Source organism: Ursus arctos, unplaced genomic scaffold (assembly GCF_023065955.2).
Source record: "Ursus arctos isolate Adak ecotype North America unplaced genomic scaffold, UrsArc2.0 scaffold_12, whole genome shotgun sequence".
In the NCBI taxonomy this organism is placed as follows: domain Eukaryota; kingdom Metazoa; phylum Chordata; class Mammalia; order Carnivora; family Ursidae; genus Ursus; species Ursus arctos.
Window position 1 is genome coordinate 7,670,981 of NW_026622786.1, and position 22,042 is coordinate 7,693,022.

The 22,042-nt window shown below is 40.3% G+C and overlaps 1 protein-coding gene across 2 annotated transcripts in view; it reads left to right on the plus strand.

The window, feature by feature from the left end:
* Positions 1-250: 250 nt before the first annotated feature.
* Positions 251-22,042, plus strand: part of WARS2 (tryptophanyl tRNA synthetase 2, mitochondrial) — a 96,891-nt gene continuing 75,099 nt past the window's right edge. The window contains exon 1 of one of the 2 annotated variants that reach the window (XM_026483637.4): positions 251-368. In XM_026483637.4, coding sequence (XP_026339422.2) covers positions 279-368 — 90 coding nt within the window. In that variant the 5' untranslated portion in view covers positions 251-278. The remainder of the gene's footprint in view (positions 369-22,042) is intronic. The other variant, XM_057310334.1, reaches the window with a different exon arrangement.

The window sequence follows — 22,042 nt, forward strand, 5'->3', positions numbered from 1 at the left end:
TTTCTTCCAGTCTACAACGCTGCTACTAATACCCCGGAAAGGGAATCTCCCACCAGGAGGCCCGCACAAAAAGTTGGTCTCCAGGGGAAACACTAGCGCCTAGCCCCACCCCGTTCCTGTCCCCACCTGCTCTGCAAAGACCGGACTCCCGCACGCAGCCGCACAGAGGAACGCCCGGAAGACCAGGGCGCTTACGCAGCAAGCAAAACAGCTGAGACTCAGGGACTGGCTCTCCGGGCAGACGTCACTCAAGTCAATACGGCTCCGCCCCTCTCAAAATGGCGATGCGCTCAATGCTGAAGGCGCGTGGGTGCTGGAGCTTCATCCGGGCACTTCATAAAGGACCCGAAGCTGCTCAGACTCCTCAGGTAACCATAGCTGGCCTTTCTCCCGCCAGCTTGCCATCCCGCTAGGTCCTTCTCGTCTCCTCTCCCTCCACTGGTTTCTTTCCTCCCGTTTCCTCTGGAGAATACCGAGCGGTTTCTCTCTTAAGGTCCACTCTCCTAAGATTCCCTTCCTACTTGGAGCGTGGCGACGTTGCAAGGATGCGCGATGATGTCACGCGCCGGGGTGGGAGGAGCGCCCCTCCGCTTGCCCACTTGGCCTCCGTCTCTTTCCCTGAGAGCTTGGCACCGCGGCTGTTGCCGGGCAACGCGGGAAGCCAAGTCCTGTGTGAAGTAACCCGGCTAGAGCGCCGATCTTTCCTGAGCTGCCTGCCTTCTCGTGGTCCTATTACTATTTCACCCTCCTTTCTGAGGGGCCAGAGGAGAAATTAGAGAGGAGTCTTGTGAGGAATCGGACGATTTAAGTCGGAGCAGCCCCTTGACATCCTCCTCCTGGCAGGGCGGCATTTCAGTGTCAAGTGTCAGTGCGTCTTCCACTCCGGCTCCTCATTCCCCAAGGTAGACCTGCATGGAGCAGGCTCTGTGAGGGAGTTACAGCAAGTTGCCAAAGTGCATCGTTCTGTCCTGCACCTGGCAGCACTGCTGTCACCTTTACCGTGTCGTGCTGGGAGCGTGGACACTGGCTTCCATATTTATAATTTTTATATATGTGTGTGTATGTGTGTATATATATATATATCCCCTTTCACTCAGATATTTACTTCACTCATTCAGACATTTACTAAATGTCTTCTAAGTGCGATCTTGGTGGTAGGCACATTGCTGTACATCTCTTGGGACGTATCTTCAGGGAACTAGGAAGAAACTTGGGATTCTGTGATTATTAGGTGATTTATTGGCATCCTTGCTTATTCGTGGTCAAAATGCATAGGTGTGAGGATTTTGTGTGGTAACTGGTATATTGGAAAGAGCACTAGACTTGAAATTAGGAAATCGAAGATCAAGAGATTTGTTTGCCACTTGCTAGCTTGTGGGACATGGCAAGTCAATCTCACAGGATTTGTTTTCTTTAGTAAAATGAGTGGAGGAAGGGTGGGACTGATTAACCCATTAATGTTCCTTCAAGCTTTGGAAAATCTGTGGCTCCATGATTATGAAACCAAAGTAAAGCAATGAGATTAATTATGAAAACCAAGATTTGAGTTTAACCTGTTTTTCCCCATCATCTCATAAATTAATGTTCTGTTCTTAAGTTTTCCTCATTGATGTGGACCTCCCAAGATTGATTTAAAGATAAAGGAAATACTAGAGAGCTCTTTTTCAACAAAACAGCTACTTAAGCGTTATTTTAAATTTCAGGCAGCAATGTTAGGTAAGAATTGATTTAAAATTAGATAAATCCATTCAATGAAGTTTGAGGGTTTGATTCTGCAGAATCAGAAATGTTTGTTTACTATTTTATAGCTAGCTAATAGCATATTAAAAGCTGTGGTACCAAAGTAACTAAACCTTAGATCCAAACTTCCTCTCTTTCCAAACCCAACAGGGGAGGATGTCATGAGAAATAGAAAATCAAAAAGAAAAGGAAAATAAGCTAGAACCCACTAATGACTGCTCAGGGAATTTTAGGGCACTAAATTATTATAAATGCTAAGAAAAATTTCTTAAACCTCTGTTATTGTTTCAGTGGAATTAATGAATATGGTTATCTTAAAATTAATCAACTGCTAATCTAGATAGTTTCAAAATGTAGACCTTCCAGAACAGATTAATGTTTACAAACCCTTAATTTATCATTGAGTATGATAAGAATTAAATGTAAGCTAGAGCATTTCTATTAAAGTATAAATCTACATGTAATTTCCAGTCATTAAATATGATGGTTTGAAAGACTAATGTAGTCTTTTGAAAGACCAACTGAGAAAAGATACAAAATTGTTTTCATAGTGTAATTATAATATTGTTTGTAAATATAAATTTATATAAATATATACACATGAAAAAAAAGACTGGAAGGAAACAACCAGTTTTAACTTTTTTTTGTTTTGCTTTGGTCTTCCTAAATAGTGGATTAAAAGTCACTTAAGTTTTCTTCTTTAAGCTTTCTGTATTTTCCACATGTTCAAAATTGAAGATATATCACTTTTAGACCCAGAATAAAGTGTTAAAGCATAAATCTCCTTATAAATGCTTAGTCAGTAATATCATCTGTGATACTTTAGATCTCTAAAGACCTAGAAAGATACTTGTCCCACAGTGCTGTTATTAAAATGGCCTTAGAAAAGGACTAGAAATTTATGGGTACTTTTCCTGTATGTATCTTCTTTTTCTCTTGAAAAGCTTCCTTTGAAGTCAAAGCGATTTTCGTGAACAGATGCAGAAATATGTGAAGGAAGAATTGGATTCTTAAACCAGATGCATTCGACATTTTTATGATATCTCATAACCTTTGTAGAAGACAAAAATTATTTTGCAAGAGTATAGTCTAATAGAAAATATATTTTTATCCTATGGATGATTCTATCAAAAACTAAGAAATAACCAAGTTGCTTGTTACTAGTTTGGTTACTCAGTTACTCCCTGAGGTGAGAGGCAAAAGTGGGTGAGCCAAAGCAGTGCTGTGTTGGAAACTATGACTGATAAAGTATTATGATTCCTAGGTTGTTTTAATGTTTTCTTTAAAAAACAAAATCTTGAGTAATAAGGTTGGCATTGAGGACCTTGAGTTATCTCAAAGGTAGGCTTTTGCCCCTCGAGGCTAGAGATAGATTCAAGTTTAAAATAAAAATTAGAGAGAAACCAGGAATAACAGTGTTTCTAAGCCATACTCATTGTGAGCTGTCTCCAATTTATGTGAAAGCGGTTTATTTTGCCAGGTGTTACCTCACAAAAAACTGTTGACGTTTGACAAGATGAGAGTAGTCACAGAGTCAGAGGAATGAAGATTTGACATGCTACGTTTAAATATTGATGGCATTAGGTAAATTTAAGTCTGTCATCGTTGGCCAAACACAGAATCCACACTTCTTGAAGCCCTAACTTATGGTGTTGTACCAAGAGTGAAATATTGATGGTTAGTAGACTTTTGCAAGAATTATTTGTAATCATTCAGTGTAAAATGTCCACATTTTGTTGCAGTTGAACAGCACACTTTGCTGTTAGCTGTCCCAAGCTGGGTGTGGCCAGTATTAACGGACTGTTCCCAATGTTAATGGCTACCAAGTTTAGCCATTAGATGAAGGACTCAAGCCTGCAAAAAAAAAAAAAAAAAAAAAAAGGCAATGTGTTAAATTATTGTTCTTGTATTCGGTTCTCATGACTAGGCTTTTCAAACAATTGCTTTTTTTTTTTAACTTTTTTTCTTTTAAAATAATTTCAGATTTACCAAGTTGCAAAATTAGTACATAGTCTTCCTGTACATCCTTCACCACGCTTCCTTTTACATAATCATAATACAATGATCAAAGCCAAGAAATAAATTTGGTACAATACTAGCTAAAAACCCATTTCAAATTTCACCAGTTTTTCCACTAGTCTCTTACTGGTCCGGGGTCAAATCCAGGATCCCCTGTTGCATTTAGCTGTCATGTCTCCTCCAATTTATGGCACTTCCTCAGTCTTTAATGACCTTGGCACTTTTGAAGAGGATTGGTTAATTATTTACTAGAATGTCTCTCAATTTGGGTTTGTCTGGTGTTTTCTCACGATTACGTTATGGATTTTGGCAAGAATACCATCAAAGAGAGACTATTCATAACAAGGCTTTAAGGCAGGTATTAGCACCTTATTTTAAATCATGAGGAAACTGACTTTAGTTAAGTAACTTGCCTAAAATCACAGCGCTAATTAATTGTGGAATTAGAATGGTAAAATTTACTATTGGGATTTCATTCCCTATTTTGCAATAAGTATTTGTTGTTGTAGGTTTCTGTGATCTTAATGACATTAAAGTGGGGTAGTGTTCCCAGTGACTTTTCCCTTAGCTTGTCTCTCTCTGCTCTGTATTGTGCCTCCAACTCGCAACAAGAGCTAATCAGCATGGAGGGCTATCAGGAGCATCTGTAGCCATCATTTTGCAAGATAATAACTGGGCTGGTTTGATGGGACTACTTCATCTCTGTGCTTTTCTTAGAGGGTGTTGCATGGACCCACTTGAACACCCCTTTTAAGTTCAATCAGCCTAGGAGTCCATTCACTTAAAATCTTCTTTAGATTGGTTTTCCTTGCAAACTGACTTAGCTTATTAGAAATAATAATTTTTAAAACTTTATTTGAATAGATAATGGAAATTACTGATGGTAACTGATGAAAATATAGAGGAGGAACAGTAAGTGGATGCTGAGGATTTTTGCTAGTAACTGTTCTGGCATCCACGGCCAGGAAATGCTAGCAGCAGTAAGGCTGCTCCCTGAGATCCTTTCTCAGTCTGTCTGTTGCATGGCTGCAGGTTACAGAAGTGTCTGCAGAGGCTTACACAAATATATATATTTAAGCCTATATCCGTACATAATCCTGTCTTTCAGAAAAGGAATGCACATTTAGCTAGCATCTTCTATATGCTAAGGCCCTGTGCAATGTGCTATACACACTTTTATCTTATTTTCTTCTCACAACAATCCTGTAAATATTATTCTACCCATTTTATAAAAGAGGAAGCTAAGGCTCTGAAGGATTAGGTAACTTTCCCGAGTCAGAGCTAGTAAATGGCAGTACCGAGATTCAAATTCAGCCTCGTCTGTGCTTTTTCCACCTGACCAGTAGTATTCTCTTACCAAATAAAATCTTGTATCAGTCCCTGTTAGATAAAACATAAAAGCAGAGCTTTTCTGATTTCAGGAGTAGAGGGGTAGCTAGAGCCCTGTTGCTTGACCTCATCGCCCCCACCGCCCTACCACCCTCCCTCCACACACCAAACAGCGGCCCCAGAGATGGTGCCACACAATCTTAAATTTCTTATGATGACATTTGAAAAATACTTCAGCTCCCAAACATATCCAAGTACGTTTGTTGGCTGAGGGCCACATGTGATGGATGAATTATGTTCTAGGAACTGCCCCGAAAATAAGTAGTTTGAGAGTATTCACTTCGACAGTGTGTGTATTTTATCAATAAAATGCAACGTATGTTCTATTTATATAAGCTGCACAAGCACTGAAGATATTGGTAGTCAGTTTTCCTTCTTTCCTTCTTTCTTTCTAAACACAGCTTACTTCTGCATAATATGCTGATCTTTGTGCGCAAAGAAGTTTCTCTGGATTCCCTTAGTCATTATTATAACTAACCCAGCCTCTAGCCTCCTCATAAAGCACACTTATCCAGTTCTGCTCTTGATTCCATTCTACCACTACCTCTCAGGATTCAGGAATTTCTCTTTTAGAGACTGCAACATGAGGCCTGGGGCTTCTTCTTGAATTTCCACAGGAGCAGTTTACTCATAGAGGGTGGAAGCTGTTCTGCCCGTGCGAGACGCTAGATGCGGAGAGAGAATTTATAGGCACAGAGGTGCAACATTGACTCCAGCTTGACTTAATTTAACTCTGCTCGAGCATTTACAGTTTTCTCTATATATCATCTCTTAGCAATACCATATCTTTTATTCCCAGGAGGAGGCATAACACTTTTTCTTAACTTCCCAGCTTACTGAATGAGTCAAGGTCATATCAAGTTCTTCACAGCACCCTGACATCTAAGTTCTATTGGGCCTCTAGCCATTTATCAAAAATCATCTACAGCTTTCTTTTTCCATGGCACGCAGTCATCCTGGCATCTATTGAACCTACTTCTGGTTGGCTAAGGAACTGCCTTTTGACTGCCCCCTTTGTCTCCTAAAAGGCAAAGTTAAGTCACCCTGATTTCTAACCATTGGAGATTCTCACAATTTCTGCTTCTCAATCCCTTGCCCTCTAGGCCAGGACACCAGCCAGCATGCAGGGCTGTCAGTTTCTCCTTTTCATTCCTGGTCTGCTGATCTGGCTGTGACTCACTATAGGGCGGGGCAAGTCCACTGTGGGTAGAGCCCTGAATGAATGACCTTGGTTCCATTGCTTCTTATCCCAGGTTTTTAGGATGATAGTTGTAGATTTTTCATTAAGGTATTTGAGAGCATAAAATAAAATGATAAATCTCACCTTGCAAAACCTTTTCAAGTGGAATCTATTATTTCCTATAATATCCTGTTCTAATACACCACTTTTTAGTCTGCAAAATGCTTCACATATTCTTTTAATCTTGATTGCAGCATACCAAGTTTCACTATTTAGTCATCTAAAATTTTGACTCACTGATTAAATTCTCATTGTGTCTTCCAATTTTTTTTAACCAGTTGTAATGATGATGAATCTAAGTAAATATCGGTATTCCTTAAAGTTTTAGTTCAGTGGATGTTATTTTCATATTTGTATTGAAATCATTTAGTGTTATTATAGACACAATAGTTATTATAAGCACAATTATGATGGAGGAGGTGATACTAGCACATATTTATGCTTACCATGTACCAAGCAAGGTTTTAAGCACTTGACATGCATTAGCTTATTTAATCCTCACAACCCAATGAGGTTTGTGCTAATATGAACCCCATTTTGTCGATGAGAATAGTAAGAGGTTAAATGACTCACCCAAGATCACATAGCTAGCAAATGTTAGAGCCCAGATATAAACCCTGGTAGCTTAATTCCAAAGTCTGTACCCTAACTGTAATAAAATGCCATTAAACAACTCAACCCATGATAATATGCAGATAACTGCCTTGTAACTTTTAAATTCATTCTATGAAAGCCACTTATATATCTTGCCATGGTGACACGCAGAGTAGAAATTATAAATCATCCTTTGTTGTCACTGTTCCTATACTCTTGTTTGGCTCGATGAATTATGAAGAAGGAGCAAAGCTGTCTTGTAAATTTATCTCCATGTCTCTATTTGGCTACTGCCACTAGGATTACCATGTGTAAAATAAGGGCTTTAAACACATGAGTCCCAAGGTACATGTAGGAAGTTCTGTTTACACACAGTCGATAGCTAAAAGGTCAACCTGTGCACAGCCCTGCAGGCAGAGGGGAGGTGGTGAGTGCTGGAGCTGATGGATGACCAAGGGACCACTATCTAGGGTCTAGTTGGGATTTATGTCAAGAGTACTTTCTTCAAAAGTAGCAGAGGTGCAAAGTGGGAAAATGGGAGAGATGAAAGTAATTAGTGTTGTGGGCCATTTCTGCAAGTGATAAGTGAGAATTTTATGCTAAAGGATCCTCATTCCAAGGAGCTTTTAAAGGGGTCTCTAATTCAGTAATTGAATTAAAGTGAATTGTTTCCTGTTAGTACATCAATTAGGATGCTGTTGAGGTTTTAAAATGAGCAACGTTGAACAGAATTTGTTTTATACACCCAAGGGCTCCTCATGACCTTTTCCTAATATTCCCCATGAACAAAGACTGCATGGTCCATTCTATTTTATAGTTATTCAGGCCCAAACTTTACTCACTATGTTACCTTGGGCCCCTTTTGGGAAGTGGGAGAATGGAGAAGGGATATGGAGCTGTTTACTCAAATCCCTGATTTGGATTCCTGCCCTCCCATGGGGAGAATGGGCTAAGCAGCCAGTTCATAAATTTGCTGGAAGACAGAAGAGGTCTCTTGAGCAGGGGCTAAGTGTGCAGGATGAGGGTGGAGTCCCAAGGGAGATGTTAAGGACCAGACTATGTGGAGCCCTTGCCAGTTCTGGGGAGAGAGCCAGGTTGGCCCTCCGTGGATACTAGTTACCTGGCTGTCTTGGTTGTGAAGGAAGATCCTTCTCTGCAGGCAGGCAACTTTGGCTTTCCCAATGGCTGGCAACTTTCCAGCCACCCCCATGCCACCAAGCTGTGAAACTCAGTAACCTAGAGAAGCAAGTGTCTAGAGAATAAGCAGTCACAGGAACATTATACTTGTCATTTTAAAGTTTACTGGTCCCTTCCTAAGAGGAAGTGTGATAAAGCAGAAGGTACGTGACTCTTGGGATCAGTTAGGCCTGGTTGTACCAGCTGTGTGATGCCAGGCAGGTTATCTGACCTCCCTAACTTTAGTTTTCTCATCTGTCAGGTATTCATAATAATGCCTTGTAGAAATATGTGGATTCGAGATCCTGCCACACACACACACACACACACACACACACACACACACATATATATACATATATATATAGCACTTCCCAAAAGTCCTTTTGCCAGTGCATAAAACCTAGTGGGTCCTTCATGCTGGATGATGATTATTTCTTAAATTACATATAATTCTACTCAGTGAACTTTCTCTCCTCTACCCTTATCTGTCTTAATAATTCTTTGATTCCCCCATCACCACACTTTTCTACCCTTCCATCTCCTCCTCCCCAAAATCAGTCTTATCAGAATAATCCTCTTAAAGCAGCAGTCTAATTATGGTTTTCCCCTTGATCAGCAACCTTTGGGGGCCTCTAATGAAATTTAGTCCCCTTAGAGCTTCACATCAAGACTTTCCACAGTCTAGATCCAAAACACTTTTCTAGGCCATTGCTGTCTTACATGGATCTTTTGCCTTGGCGTTCATAGAATTTCCAAGTTCGCTCAGAGCTCTTCCCTTTTACTTCTTTGTTAATGCCACTGTCTCTTCTTGGAAAGGCATTTCTTCCCATTCTTATTTGTCTGTATTCCACCATTTTAAAAAAATGAAACAAAAACACACAATTCCGGACTTCAAGTTCTATTACAAAGCTATAGTGATCAAAATAGTATGGTACTGGCACAAAAATGGACATGTAGATCAACGGAACAGAATAGAAATGAATCCACAAAGTATAGTCACTTAATCTTTGACAAAGCAGGAAAGAATATCCAATGGAAAAAAGACCATCTCTTCAACAAATGGTGCTCAGAGAACTGGACAGCAACATGTTTTAAGAAAGAAAGAAAGAAAGAAACTGGACCACTTTCTTACACCATACACAAAAATAAATTAAAAATGGATTAAAGAGCTAAATGTGAGACCTGAAACCATAAAAATCCTAGAGGAGGACACAGGCTGTAACCTCTTTGAGACTGGATGTAGCAACTTTTTTCTAGATATGTCTCCTGAGGCAAGGGAAACAAAAGCAAAAATAAACTATTGGGACTTCATCAAAATAAAAAGGTTCTGCGCAGCAAAGGCAACAATCAACAAAACTGAAAGGCAGCCTATGGAATGGGAGAAGGTATTTCCAAATGGCATTTCTGATAAAGAGTTAGTATCCAAAATATATAAAGAATTTATCAAATTCAATACCCAAAAAATAATCCAATTAAAAAATGGGCAGAAGACATGAATAGACGTTTTTCCAAAGAATGCATACAGATGGCCAACAAACACATGAAAAGATATTCAACATCATTGATCATCAGGGAAATACAAATCAAAACTACGATGAGATATCACTTCATACCTGTCAGAATGGCTGAAATCAGCAACACAAAAAACAGGTTTTGGTAAGGATATAGAGAAAGGAGAACCCTATTGACTGTTGGTGGGAATCCAAACTGGTGCAGCCACTGTGGAAACCAGTATGGAGGTGCCTCAAAAAGTTAAAAATAAAACTATACTATGACCAGCAATTGCACTACTAGGTATTTACCCAAAGAATACAAAAACATTAATTCAAAGGGATTCATGCACCCCGATGTTTATAGCAGCATTATCTACAATAGCCAAATTATGGAAACAGCCCAAGTGTCCATCAACTGATGAATGGATAAAGAAGAAGTGATATATATGGAATATATATATATATATTATATATATATATATATATTACTCAGTCTTCAAAAAGAATGCAATGACATGGATGGAGCTAGAGTGTATTATGCTAAGCAAAATAAGTCAGTCAGAGAAAGACAAAGATATGATTTCACTCATATGTGGAATTTAAGAAACAAAACAAACGAGAAAAGGGGGGAAAAGAGAGAGAGAAAGGCAAACCAAGAAACAGACTCTTAACTATAGAGAAAACTGATGTTTACTGGCAGGGGGTGGCGAGTTAGGGGGGTTGGTGGGGGAGATGGGTGAAATAGACGATGGGGATTAAGGAATGCACTTGTCATGATGAGCACCAGGTGATGTATGGAAGTGTTGAATCACTATATTTTACATCTGAAACTAATATTACCCTGTATGTTAGCTAACTGGAATTTGCAACAACAACAACAACAACAGAACTTCTCTATTGGTTCCAGAAAACTTTGTTCTGAAGTTGGCAATGATTGTTCCCATTTTGAAGTTTTATAGGATTTTGTACCTTCCCTACAGAAATTAACACATCCTTATATTCGGTCTCTGTTTATAGGTACTTGCTTTAGGACAGATGGAGAGTGTGCTTTTTTTTTTTTTTTTTTTAGACCTTTTATGAACACTCCAGCAGGAAATGGCTTATAATTAATACCAGGGTTCCACAGGTGCAGCCTTAGGCGGCCACTCAGCAGGCAGATCTTACCAGAAGTATGTTCATGGAGACCTCCAGCAGTCATAAAAGCTGGGGAGGGAAGGATTCTTCCTGTTGTGCCTCGGCTATGATAACTATATGTGTGAGAAAATGAGTTATTACTTAAATTTTTGGCATAATAATTCCTGTAACAGAAAGAGCTCAATAAGTATTTGAGTGAATGAATTCAGTGAAAAGTAAAGCCAAGGAGGTAAGACAAGAGAAAATGCGTACCATTGGCATTTAGCATATTGTTGAATTTAAACTGTACGTTTTTATGTATCTAATTTTAGAAGATGTTCAGTGTTTGCTGCAGTTCATAAATGACCTGGTAATTGTCCTAAGTATCCAGATATTTATAAGTGATTGGAAGATAATGCCAATTTTATTTCAGTGATTTTCCAAGAAGGCTGTAATTTCCAAGTTGTTGCTATAATGGACTTTTATTGCTACTCTAGCTCTAACTTTATTTTTCAAAGGCATAACCTCTTATACTTCAGTTTGCTACTTCTACATATCATTAAAGTTTGTTACCTCTGTGTATAGGAAAGTATAGACATACTCAGGATTAAGATGAGAAGATTTTATTTTGAGCATAGTTTTGCCTCAGAATACTGTCTGGTTCAGTAAATGTGCTATATTATCTATACAACAACTGATGTTGTGTTTTCTAATATTATAAATCAAGGATTCATGCAGCTCGTGAAGGAAATAAAAAGCTCTTTTATTGTATTAACATTGCCTTTTCTCTTAATTGTCCATCTTAAGTCCCTTGAAAACAACCTGTCAGACTGTGCCTAGTACCTTTGCTCTATTGATCTTGGTATGCCCTACATAGATTAATAGCCTTAGGTCCCACTGCACTGTTACAGTGTGTAGACAGTGAGGCCATTTGTAAGCATACAATTTAATGCTGTTCCATTTTTCTGTGCACTGTGGTAAGAGGAGAGCAGTGTGATTCAAGCAGATTTTAATCTCTATTACAAAGAGCTAATATTTTCTTCTTTTTAAAGTGGCCAGTGGTATTTTAGTAGTCGATAAGGAAAGTTTTATTGTTATATTTGTTACCAATTTTTCCTTTACATATTTAATAAAACCTTAAATCAACCCAGCATAATCATAGAACTGTCACAGAATGTCATGTCTGTTAAAAGGATTGCAGCATCTTCCAGATAAGTCTGTGACTACAGTGGCCAGACATCTTATTAAATCAGGGACCAGTTATACCCATAAATCTTTAAAATGTCTTGCAAATTCCAATGTTTCAGCCTCCATATGACATCTCCCACATTGTTTTTCACATTCTAAAATGGAAGAGAGATTCTGTAGCAGACCATGTGTCCTTAATTTTGATTGGGAATATATTAACATATCTATGACTCAACTAGAGATACAGCTTATGCTCTAGTCTTATTTTTCTGTCTAAATAGCAGACTTTGGAGTCAGACTTCCATGATACCTGTCTTCTTGAAAGCAAAATCCCCACCTTTAGATTTGGAGATAGGGTCATCCAGCTTCCATTTGGACCACATGTTAGGAGGGCTTGGGAGAGAAAGTAGTGAATCTTCAAAAAGGAGTAACAAAGCTGTGACTACCGATAAGATTACTGCCAGCTGAATAGCACTTAAATTTGTGTCTTCTTTAGCGAGATCATCAAGAAAAGCGTGTAAAGTGGGAAAAATAATTTTTAAAAATCAAGGGTTTTTAACCCTCTGTAGGCTGAATTCTAGGAGAGAGCCCAGAGTTGATGAATCTGAAAAAGAGACAAAGATGGGAGAAGAGTTACTGGAGTGTGTGTGGATCTAGGGATTTCGAGGGGTTAGAGGATTTCAGACTCAGTGAAGAGCAAGATAGTGGTGTGGTATAAGGACTAAAAATTATCTGCTGGCATGTACAATTGGAATGTCACTAAAGATGTAAGCAGCTACAGCTTTAGAAGAGTTATTGGTGCAGAAGATTAATTACAGTGAGACAGAGGCGAGGAAGTGAGGATTGTTGTTTTGAGGAGCCTGAGTGAGAAGGAAGTGTCAGAGAAGAGGAAGAGAGCTATAAAGAATGGTCTGACCAAGCAAAGTTTTTGGTGGTGGGGTCTTTGAAGATGGAAGCGACTTGAGTGTGATTAAAGGAGCCAGTGAAGAGGGAGAGGTTGAAGATACAGGAGAGAGATGGAAAGAAACAGAAGAAATGCAATCCAGAGCAAATGATTAAACATTAGGAGAGAGAGATCAGCCCTGAGACTGGAGGAAAGATGACTGTGTGTCTAGATCAGTTTGCTGGGAATGGGATGGGAAATCAGGGACTCCGAAATCTGTTGGGTATAATTCTCTCAGGGGCTTACCTGAGGATATGAGATAGGTTAGTGGTTTAGTGTATGGACTCTAAAGTCTAACTGGGTTCAAATCCAAGTTCTTCCACTTGATAACCAGATGTCCTTGGGCAAGTTACTGAACCTCTCTATCTCATTTTCTTCATCTTCATCTTCATCAAGGTGAATTAAAAGTTAAAAGCTTCATATGGACTTCGAGAAACAAACTGAGGGCCTCAGAGGGGAGGGGGGCGGGGAATGGGATAGACCGGTGATGGGTAGTAAGGAGGGCACGTATTGCATGGTGCACTGGGTGTTATACGCAACTAATGAATCATCAAACTTTACATTGGAAACCGGGGATGTACTGTATGGTGACTAACATAATAAAAAAACATTAAAAAAAATCAAATAAAAGCTGTTAAAAATAAAAAAATAAAATAAAATAAAAAGTTAAAAGCTTCAGTTCTGTGGTCAGACTTGTCAGGGTTCAGAGCTGGTAGGCTCCACCACTTTAGTCCCTAACTAGCATTATGTGCTTGGCAAGTCACTTAATCTTTCTGTGTCTTAACCTCTTCATCTGTAAAACAGAGACAATAATAGTATCTACCTCAGAGGACTGCTGTGAGGATTAAATGAGTTAATATTTATAAGTGTCTAGAACAGTACCAGGCATATGGTGAGGGGTATGTAAGTTTAAAAAAAAGGATTCAATAAGCAGTGTTGAGAGTTGAGAGCCTAAATGAGATAAGAAACCATAAATTAGATTTATAGGTAAATTCTGCATTGCTTTGAGATTTTTCACCAAAAGTGCTTAGCCACCAGGGTGTGTAAATGAAGAACAAACTCTCTAGCCTTGATCCAGGTTTGGCCTTTTATGTGGCTGTTGAGACTTAGTAGCAAGAGCAGTTAGGGTTGCAAATGAGAGCAGAGTCCAGATGATTGACCTTGGAGCCAGGCTAGGTAGGGAAGAGGAGGGGACAAGTAGGGACTGCTGCACCAGGGAGGAAAAATGGGAAAATCAGAGGCTCTGATTCCTAAATGAACTTTGGAAGTAGGTATAGTGGAAATAAAAGCAGGAAGAGTTGAAAACTGGAAGGTTTCAGACTGAGTGGAATATTGACATTTATGATTACAAAAATGGAGGAATCATGGTGATGATAAGGTCCAGTTGCTGACCATGGGAATAGGTGGTTGACTTTGGAGAGACCAAACAAGTATATTGAATGCTGGTGTATTGCAGGTGTAGTGTACCTGATCCTTGAACTCTCTTGTATAATGGAAGTTAGGGAAGAAAGAGTGCCAGCTTCCCAAGCCTTTAATTGATGTAGGAGAGTTTTTAAGAGGTGGGAACATAACAATGAAGGGCTGGATACATGTAAATAATTATTCTTCTCCAATTTTTGTAGCCATGTAAGACATTTTGGACTATTTATGCCCAATGTCTCCTGAACCATTAAAAGACTGTTCAGTGGAATATTTGGATTTGTCACCTGGTAAACTGTATCCACATCTCTAATTCATGGAAGTAAAAAGTCATGAATATTTTATTTCTATTGATGTGGTCAACAAATATTGAACACTTAAAATGTGCAAGGTGGTAGAGATAAACCATTGAAGAACATAGACAAAAATCTTACATTTCAGAGACAGAAACAAATAATAAAAAAGTAATTAAAATATATAATATGTTAGATGATAATAAGCGATGGAAAAAAAGCAGAGACAGGAAATGGTAAGTACAGTTGGAGATTAGGTGGTCGGTGAAGGCTTCCAAAAGGGTGACATTTGAGGAAAGACTTGAAGGTGGTAAGAACATGTACAAAGTGGATATCTGGGGGAAGAGCATGCCAGGTGGAGCAAACAAGAATGGAAATGGGCTAATCTGGCATGTTTGAAGACCAACAAGGAGACTAATGTGGCTGAAGAAGAATGAGCATTTTCTTTGTTTAGCAAATATTATGTAGTACTTAGTATGTGTTGGATACTTCTCTAAATACTTTGCAAATATTAAGTCATGTAATTCTTATAACAACCCTATATAAACCCAGTGCTAGTGCTGACAGATGAGGATCTATAAAATAGATGTTAAGTAACTTGTCACAGGAGCAACAAAATGCACATAGCTAAAAAGGGGAGGTAGTGAGGGTTCTAACTTTGGGTTGAATATGCCCCAAATAGTAGTAGGACATGAAGTCAGATAGCTAATAGAAAGGTGGAAGTGGGGGTTCAATTGTATAGAACCTCAGAAGCAACTGTGAAGACTGTCTTTTACATGAGTTGTTGGAAAGCCTTCGGAGGACTTGGTTTAGGGGAGTGGTATGATCTGATGAAGGTTCTAGAGCTTACTCTCACTTTTATGTTAAAAATAGAATGCGGAGGAGCAAGGATAGAAGCAAGGAGACCAGTTAGGAAGCTAGTACAAGATCCAAGCAAGAGACAGTGGTGGTCGGACTTGGATGAGTAGTAAAAATGGTTTCATGAGAAGTGGTCAGATTCTGGATATTTATTTTGAAGGAGATAAAGCCAATAAGATTTTCTGATTAGATGTAGGATGAAAGGAAGAAAAGAGTCAAGACCGATGGCTTTTGGATAGAGCAAGTGGAAGAATGAATTTGCCACTTACTGAGATGGTAAAGACTGTGAGAAGAACAAGTCTTTGGGGGGGCAGATGAGGAGTTGAGTTTTTGAGATGTGGAATTTAGATGCATAGGGAACATCTAAGTGGAGATGTCAGGCAAACACTTAGATTCATGAGACCAAAGCTGAAGGGTCAGGTCTAGATGGAGCTATAAATCTGTGAAGTTTTGGTATAGAGACTGGGTGCTTAAAGCTGTGAGACTGGGTGTGATCACTTAGGTGGTGTTTGTAGAAAGAGAAGAGTCCAAGTACTAAGCCTGTGGGCATTTCAACATTAAGAGATTAGGATGATGAGAAGAACCAGCCAAGACAATAGTAGCCAGATTAGGAGAAGGAAAAGTAGAAAAAGGTGACATCCAGGAGCCAAATGAGGAAAACGTTTCATAGACCAGTGCATGTGCATGTGTGCACGCACGCACACTCAAGTCCATGCACACACCCACGCACACACCACATATCATCTATGTATTTGGAGTGACAGAGTACCAGTCACTTTTCTTTACTGATTACCATAGTCTCTACTTGCAGGCAAATTTAATTAGAAAACCAGATTATTAAATAAGGTAGTTTGATAGGTGGGGAATCAAAACAAGGAGAGTTCATTAGATCACCTTATTGGCTAGTGTAATCCAGTTGAAGAACCCAAAGCTTCATCTGCATTATGGGACATACCTGCTCCTTGGGCAACATATTTTTGGTCTGTTTCACAGCACCATTTCCCTTGGACAACTCTTTAAAACACATGGCCAAGGTTTTCCCAACAGAGTGCTTTTCTAAGCTGCTACCCTCCAGGGGACATATTCTTTCTTTAGATATGTTAATGTACCTCATCTTGTTTCTATTAAGTCTTGTCCTCAGAGTTCTTATACTTTTTGGGTTGGTGGGGGGAGGTTACTATTTCCTTTGATTAAAATGTGGACCTTCTACCAAGAAAAATATGTATATAAATTCTCAGAACTTTATGTGCAATTTCAGAAGTCCATAAACCATGGTTAAGAACTCCTTTAACCCACAAAAGGTAATCTATTTCTTTCAAATATTGAGCCTTCTTCCTCATTGCCTTCTCTGCTGCTAACCAGTTACAAAGCTGATCTTATGATCAAGATTGGATTTTTATGTGCAGTTGGTTTATAATGAAGTATTTGTGGTACTTCAATACGTAAAACCTCTTGTCTGGAGAGTGAAATAGACTTTCATACCTATTCCTTTCTGTATAAATGGCTTCATAAATGAACTTCTAGTGTATGCGGTAACAAATATGTAAGGGTCACGCTAGCCAATTCTGCAATTCTTTCTTTAGTAGGGGTGTGAGAATCTTACTATAAGAAGCTGCTGATTACATATATATATATATTTTATTAAAGTTTTGGAGGAAATAGAGCAAGATTGAAAATATTTACTCGAAGGGCAGGGGAAAAAAAAAAAAAAGATGCCCGGAATATTAAGAACAACACTCATCTGAACTTCACAGAAAGTGTCATGAGGGTGTCAATGATTAGAACTGATCAGATATTTGGCTGTCCTTTTCAGCCAGAAGATGGATTTGAACCAGATTACCACAACCATGGTTTAGTTTTGAAGAGAGAGAGAGAGAGAAAAGCCAATTATTTGTCTCTTTGTTCAAAGGCTTTTTTTTTTTTTTTTGGTATCATAGATCTCTGAACAGCTAGTAGAGAATCCAGCCTTTCACATCCATTAAGGTTAGCTCTGAAACTGTTGAATTTGATCTCTTCCATTTGCCATCTGGATACAGTAGAGAAAAAGCTATTCTGCATTGGGTTGCTGGACACCATCCAGAAAATAATATGTCAGGGGCATCAAAGGCTTGAGGCACTTGGTCCAGTCTGTCTAATGATCACAGGCAGGGTCTGCTCTCCAGTTTTGTAGAATGTTTTATTTTTGCAGTGACAATATATATCCCAGTAAAATAGATCACAAGGATTACTGCCAACCTGTCAGAGCTAGGATTCTTCCATCATAGACTTCAAAAAAGGACCAGATTTTAATTGGGCAAAGCTCAATTTCCAAAATTGAGGAAGCTCCATCTCATCCCAGTCTATCTCCCTTTTCTTAGGGAGGGCACTTCATGCAACGAGGGTTTTAATTCATAGATTGTTTCATCCCACACCCAAATGCCAAACTTAATGTCTCCTTAAAATCGACCTCATTTAAAGTTGTATTCCTTATTCTCTTTATAAGTGGGCCCAGTATTGGCCAGCTAATGACCATATTGGCGGCTTTCCAGGAATCTGACAACCACATCACATTATTCACACCAACTGGAGCCAATTGTGGCCGGATTTTTTTCTTTTTATTCTGTTATTTAAAAATGTGAATAGGAAGCAACAGCAAGCAATGGCATGTCATTCAGTCTCCTCTGGGACTGGGGAGGAGCCTTGCATAATAGGACCTGTAATATCAGGGAGCATATGGCTATGTTTTAAGGTAGCTGGAGGCCATCTAACTCTAAGCGCTGATAAAGCAAGCTTTGGTTTGAATCGCTGAAGGATGTACTTAGGGATGAATTTATAGCTTGTGCAATAGGTAAAAATTGTAGGACAACTGCCATTTTGTCTCTTACCCAGGGAAGAGATGGCAGGAAGAGTTGCCAAACCCTAAGCACAGACATGACTTTTCCTTGTGGACGGAAATGGTCCCCACGCTGCACCCTAAATGCTAGGGCAGCTCCCAAACCTCCCACGCTGACAGCTGGAGAAGCCCTTGCTGGGGTCCAGCCAGCTTGCTAAAGGGGCGTCATGGACCACAGTGCTCCGGTTTTGTACCTTGTTCAGGTTATCCAGTGGATTCAGAGTTAATATTTATTCTGTGCCAAACTGTACAGTACAAACTGTCCGCACTCCCATCTTATCATTCAGGGACTCCACTCTCAGAATCTGCCTGTTCTGTTCTCCCTTTAGCTCTCCTAGTATTGAGAACAGCAAGTAGGTCTCCTAGATTAAGAAACTTGTTTGGGTCGCCCAGTCAGTTAAGCATCCAACTCTTGATTTTGGCTCAAGTCATGATCTCAGGTTTGTGAGATTGAGCCCTGTGTCGAGCTCATGCAGCTGGGTGTGGAGCCTGCTTAAGATTCTCTCTCTCGGGGTGCCTGGGTGGCACAGTGGTTAAGCGTCTGCCTTCAGCTCAGGGCGTGATCCTGGCGTTATGGGATCGAGCCCCACATCAGGCTCCTCTGCTATGAGCCTGCTTCTTCCTCTCCCACTCCCCCTGCTCGTGTTCCCTCTCTTGCTGGCTGTCTCTGTCAAATAAATAAATAAAATCTTAAAAAAAAAAAAAAGATTCTCTCTCTCTCTGCTCCCCCATTCTCACTCTCTTAAAAAAAGAAAAAGAAAAACAAAATCCCCTCCAAACCGTAAGTCGGGCAGAGCAAGGTTGCAGATTCTTAGCAGCATTATTCCTCTGAGCTTTGGGCACATCCTCATGGCTTCCATCTGTCTGGCAACTTTCAGGCTAGCCTCTCCCTTTCTGTACTGAGTGGCCTGTTTTTCCTGTAGGGTTTACCTGCTTTCAGATCCTCTCCCCGACTTAAACACAAAAAGGACAACAACAGAGGAAAAGGTGTGATAGCAAGTCATTATTAGAGCCAGACTTCCGGGCCCTGCCCCCTCCTACCCAAATTACTTAACATCTCAATGCCTTGTTCACTTTCTCCGTAAAGTGGAACTAGTAACAGTGTCCGTGTTCTAGGTGTGTTGCGACAGTCAAGCAAGCATCGGGAAGAGCCCGGCATGACAGGGTGCTTAATTTATATTTAACACAGTTGTTGGTATTATTTGATCTGTTTTAGTATAAACAGGTTTGGTTCCTTTTACCTCAACCAGTTGTTTAGCATTTTAAGCCCTTTATTATTTATTGTAGATGAAAAGCTTGTGAGTTCTACGGGAAGAATTTAGGGGTTAGCCAGCAGGAAAGACTGCAGCTGGGGAGATCCTCGAGGTCACAGCGTTGCCTTACTGGCGTTGACACTGCAGTGGAAGCCTCCTTTGTTGGAAGAATGAAGAGACCAGATCTCCTGCTAGAAGAGGAGCTCCCAGAGAACAGGGGTTTGACCTGTTCCTTCACCTCTGTCTTTATCTTCTATCTTTTGTTCTTTAAAAAAATTTTTTTTCTTTGACTGCCATTATCTGCCCAGACCCCTTCTTAGTTTTAAAGAATCCTCTCTGTGAGCTCGGTGGGAGGCAGGACCACTTCCACCGCTAAGGAAGCCCAAGGAGGGGTTCCTCCATTTCTAGAACGAGTAAGGAAAGGCACAGGACCCAAGCTCCAGCACTAGGGTAGGACTCACGTACCTGGGCCTTTGAATCTTCAGAGGCGAGGCTAAAAGAGGAAGGGGTGGAGGGTGAGCTTCATGGTGGCAGTGGGATAGGCCCCACAGTATCCAGGGCCAGTGGCAGCGTCCTAGCTGGGTTGTTCCTGCTAGTTAGTCTCTTCTACTTCAGCCAGCCCAAGTCGGTGTGCTGCTCACAGTCAGAAATTCTGAGTAGCGGCATATGGCTTCAACTCTAAGATCCTGTCCTCACTGGCAGTTCATAGCTTCACAAATATCACCTCTCAGCACCCCACTCTCTAAAACCCACCTGCGAACCCCTGGCTTGCTTCGTCAAGCACCCACACGCCAACTGTGTTCAACCCTAACATGTCCCCCAACCTGTTGACCTGACTCCTTTCTCGAGATCCGCCACTCCACTCCACTGTCGTCATAAATCGCTCCTTTGCAAATATTCTCATTCTCTTTGCAGTCTCTCCCTCTGCTGCGTGCACTCAGTGAAACCCAGCCTGCTCTTCACTTTCTTCTCCCTTGCCCCCAAGCAGCCAAACATGGCTGCAGAGTATTACATAGCAGGCTAACTGCTTCAACCTTGGATTCCTGGCTGAAGTCTTCAAACACGCACTTACTATTGCCTGGCAGCTATGTTTCTCTAGTAAATTGGTTGGCCTTTCTGAAGGGCTGTCTGAGAGTCTGTGTTATTTCTACTCCTGAGTCTTGCCCTGCCTCCTGGCAAACAGGTAAGGTTCTCACTTCCTACGTCATGAAGAAAACAGAACGAGACTTTTTTTTTGTTTTACCATCTGGGTCCATGTTCTCTGGTGTCTCAAGTCACAGTGGAAATCGTGTTCCCGCTCCTCATGCGGGTCTCTCAATCCATCTGTGTGCTGGGTTCCCTCTACTCACCTGTTTCTATATTCTCTCTCTCGTCTCCTTTATCATAAATGTTGCCCTCTCTGAATAATTCCTGTTACCTTACAAAATGCTCTGCTATTTCCCATCTTAAAAACACATGTCTTGACCTGATAACTCCCTTTAAGTGCTGCCCCACTTCTCTGCTCCCTTTTGTGGTAGAGCTTCCCTAAAAATTGTCCGTACTTGCTCTCTTGACCTCCCCCAAACAGGCCATTACAAGGTGGGTTCTAGTCTAGCTCCCTGCTCTCATTGTTTTGATCAAAGTCTTCAGTAACCATCACGTTGCCAAATCCAGTGGTCAGTAGTTAGTAGTCATATTGCTCGATCAGTCAGTAGCATTTGACGCAGTTGAATTTCACCCTTCGTTATGGAACACTGACTTTATGTGTTGGCTTCCAGGACACACACTCCTGATTTTACTGCTACCTCCCTGGCTGTACCTTCTTAGTCACATATCCTGGCTCCTCTTAACTCTTGTCGCTGACCTCTACATGTTTAAGGCCCCTGAGCTATGTCCTGAGTTCACCACACTCTTTCTGTGAGTGAGCTTGTCCAGTGTCATGCCTTCAAATACCATGAATATGCTCATGATTTCCAAAGTTACAGCTCCAGCTGTCCCCTAGGCATCACACTTGTATCCATCCACCCAATTAGCATTTCCGTGTAGAAGACTAGGAAGGATCTTAAACTTGACTTGCCCAAAACAGAACAAAAAAATGGCCCCAGCTACCAGTTTCACCAACTAATACTTAGGATTCCAACCAGGTACCACCCTTTTCTTCAGCCATACACCCATTCCATCAGCAAGTCTTATTGAAATTCCTTTCCAAGTATTTGTCCAATCTGTCCACATCTCTCCCATTTGCCTGCCAGTACCCTAATTGCTTACCCTCATTGCTTACCTCTGCTCCTGCTAAGATATCCCTGCTCCCCTTCTTGATTGCCTTCTATCCCTTCTTGATCTAGAGGCCAGAGTAATCCTTTATAAATGTAAATCTGATCATGTGACTCCTTCCTTTTATTTATTTATTTATTTTATTTAAAAAATTTTTTTTATTTAAAGATTTTATTTATTTACTTATTTGAGAGGG